The following is a 2,801-nucleotide window of genomic DNA, read 5'->3' on the forward strand; positions in this document are numbered from 1 at the left end:
TAAATGAGAATTTTTATTTCAGTATCTTGATTTGGCTGTTCAGTTTTCTGGCAGGTATGTGCAGGTTGTAATTAAAGAAGTTATTTTCATATATTACTTTAAACAATTCAAGGACATGTACACTTAATTCCAGAACAAAATTTATTTAACTTGAGAAACAAACCACAGAAACGCAGTATAAAGGAATGGAGAGTTCCAGTGGAAACCTTGCATAAGGAACAAGACTATATTTTAACACGGAAAAGTACAGCAAGACTACTGCTTTGGTATACTGTTTCAGTTTTTGCATTCAATGAAGATTTTACAGTACTTGCTTCATTTGCTTGATTAAATTTAGCATTATGTACCACAGGCTGTCCACACCACTTTCATCTTAACAACTGTGTACTAAGAGTTTTTAAAGGGATACTTATTAATACTGCCCTGTTGTTTGGGACAGTAATGTAAATGTTGCTTCATATAGTACAGTACTTTTAATAACCCTGCTCTCCCCACACAATCTTAGCTTTCTACCACAATTGGAACACTAAATATAACCTTCAAGTCTCTATCATTTCTCTGACAAAAACTTAATCTAACAGTGTTTTACTTGTCACCAACAAGCTATACAATATGCTTTTCCTCCACATTCCTCTCTTAATTCTTCTCTTCTTATTCTCTAACATTACATACTATCAACATCATCTTTCTACAATCCTACCATTTCTACTCCCTTACAACACCATACAGTACTCACACACTTTAATATAGCATCAAGTCTATTCAACACCACCAAAATAGAGCTATTCACATACAAATACTTACAAAAACATTCTCCATCCTATAAACACACCAAACTCATATTCAAATACCAATATTTACAGACAACCTTAAAATCAAGAATTAAACTTAGTGGCCATGTCCACCCAAACCCAGGCCCCAAAATCAATCAACAAAAACCTGCCATGCCACCCTCCCAAACACTTAGACTAACATCAACCTTTCCCATACAAAATCAGACCAATTACATCTAAATATGAACCTTAGGAGCCTTTCAAACAAAATTCATGAATTTCATGCATTTGTCTCTCTGTACTCCCCAGACATAGCTGTCTTAAGTGAAACCTGGCCAAAACCTGCAATAAGTAATAATGAGATTCTACCAAAAGGCTGTAACATCCATAGATTAGACAGACTAAATAAACGTGGTGTAGGTATAGCTATAATTTATGAGAGACACTCAAACTAGAATATCTGGACCCAAGCCCACAAAAGCTAAATAATTTAGCGATGCTATATTTACTAGGCTAGAATTAAACACCAAAAAAATTCATAACAATAATAGCAGCTTACATCCCTCCTGGCAATGACCCTACCATAATTGAAGACTTCCTACACTGGTCATCCATAAGCTTCCCTCACGAAACCATTGTTATAGGCAACTTCAACTTAGACTGGCTAACTTGCACCTCAGATAATCCCAAAAACGTCATAAACTTATATGGATTCTCCCAGCTAATAAATTCTCCAATGCAAGTGGATAAAAAAAAACAAAAAAAAAAAACAGACACTCAATACTGGACTGGACTTTAACCAATAAACCATCACTTGCTAGTCTATCAGGATGTCTCCCAGATGGCATAAGTGACCACTTACTCACCTAACTCCTAAGACAAAACTTACACTTTCCCAAAAGTGCTGTATACAGGCAAATTCACAGCAAAAAAAAATTATCTCCTCAAACTTTTATATTGGCCTTACAACAGAGTGACTGGTTCCCACTGTGATCACTCCCACTAGATGCTGCAGTATCATACTTCAATAATACCTTCGTGGACATGTTAAACAGATAAGTTTCTTTTAGAATTATCAGGATAAACGCAAATTATGCACCCTGGCTATCCAAAGAAACAAAACTCCTTCTCAGATCTAGAGACAAACTGTGGGTACAATATCAGTCAAACAAAAGTCCAGTTACACTAAACTATTACTGGCAGTTAAGAAACAAATCTAAAAAAAAAAAAAAAACAGGTAAAAATGACAAAAAATCCTTCTATATAGCAACCCAACAAAAGTATCAAAACATCATTTGTCAGATGGTTAAGTGAAGTCACAAATGGTGTGAAGACCCTTATTAGCCAGTACTTGTACAAATACATAGACAAAATGGTAGATTGTTTCAGTTCCTTAAATGGAGCAATACAAATTATCAATAAAGCTGAAACTGTAAATGTGTTGATAGATTGTGTACTTGATAATTGTAGTGAAAAGTAGCTTCATATTTGTAGTAATGGGTAACTAACATTATTATTTCTGGATAACTAAGTTATTGAGCTAAATATTATTTACATATGCTAGTGATTTATGGTTGTTCATAGGTTCATAGGTAGGTACTAGGCTATTGGCCCTCTGGCTTATACAAGCCTAGCTAAAAAGGTACCCTGGCTTTCGCCACCCAAGAAAATTATTTTCCTGTGCCCCTGTCAAGCAGAACCACAGAAGTGATCCCCGGTATGAATTTCCTATTACCCATCCAATCATCAAGATTTTTCTTGAAGAGTGCTAATGAGGAGCTCTGTTTGACATAGATAGGTAGTCTGTTCCAGAGTATGGGAAGTCTGGGACAGGAATCTATCCCTCCAGCATGTTCTGTTTATTGTGGTGACAAGATTTAGGTCCCTAGAGCGTGTAGCTTGGAGGGATTGGGATTTCTTTAAGTGGAGCATGTCCAACAGCTCTGGGTTTGACATAGCTTTGTATGTTAGGCAGAGATCACCTCTGAGTAAGCGATATGCGATGGGGTAAAGCTAGAGTTTTTTGAG

The 2,801-nt window shown here is 36.1% G+C and overlaps 1 protein-coding gene across 1 annotated transcript in view; it reads left to right on the plus strand.

Annotated features, from left to right (window-relative positions):
• The first annotated feature begins 1,509 nt into the window (after positions 1 to 1,509).
• The window catches only part of LOC122792709 (cubilin-like), a 3,134,001-nt gene continuing 3,132,709 nt past the window's right edge, over positions 1,510 to 2,801 (plus strand). The window contains exon 1 of the mRNA XM_044060295.1: positions 1,510 to 1,540. Within this exon, the coding sequence (XP_043916230.1) occupies positions 1,510 to 1,540 (31 nt within the window). The remainder of the gene's footprint in view (positions 1,541 to 2,801) is intronic.

Source organism: Protopterus annectens, chromosome 2.part0, assembly GCF_019279795.1.
Source record: "Protopterus annectens isolate FY-2018-M chromosome 2.part0, PAN1.0, whole genome shotgun sequence".
Taxonomy (NCBI): Eukaryota; Metazoa; Chordata; order Ceratodontiformes; family Protopteridae; genus Protopterus; species Protopterus annectens.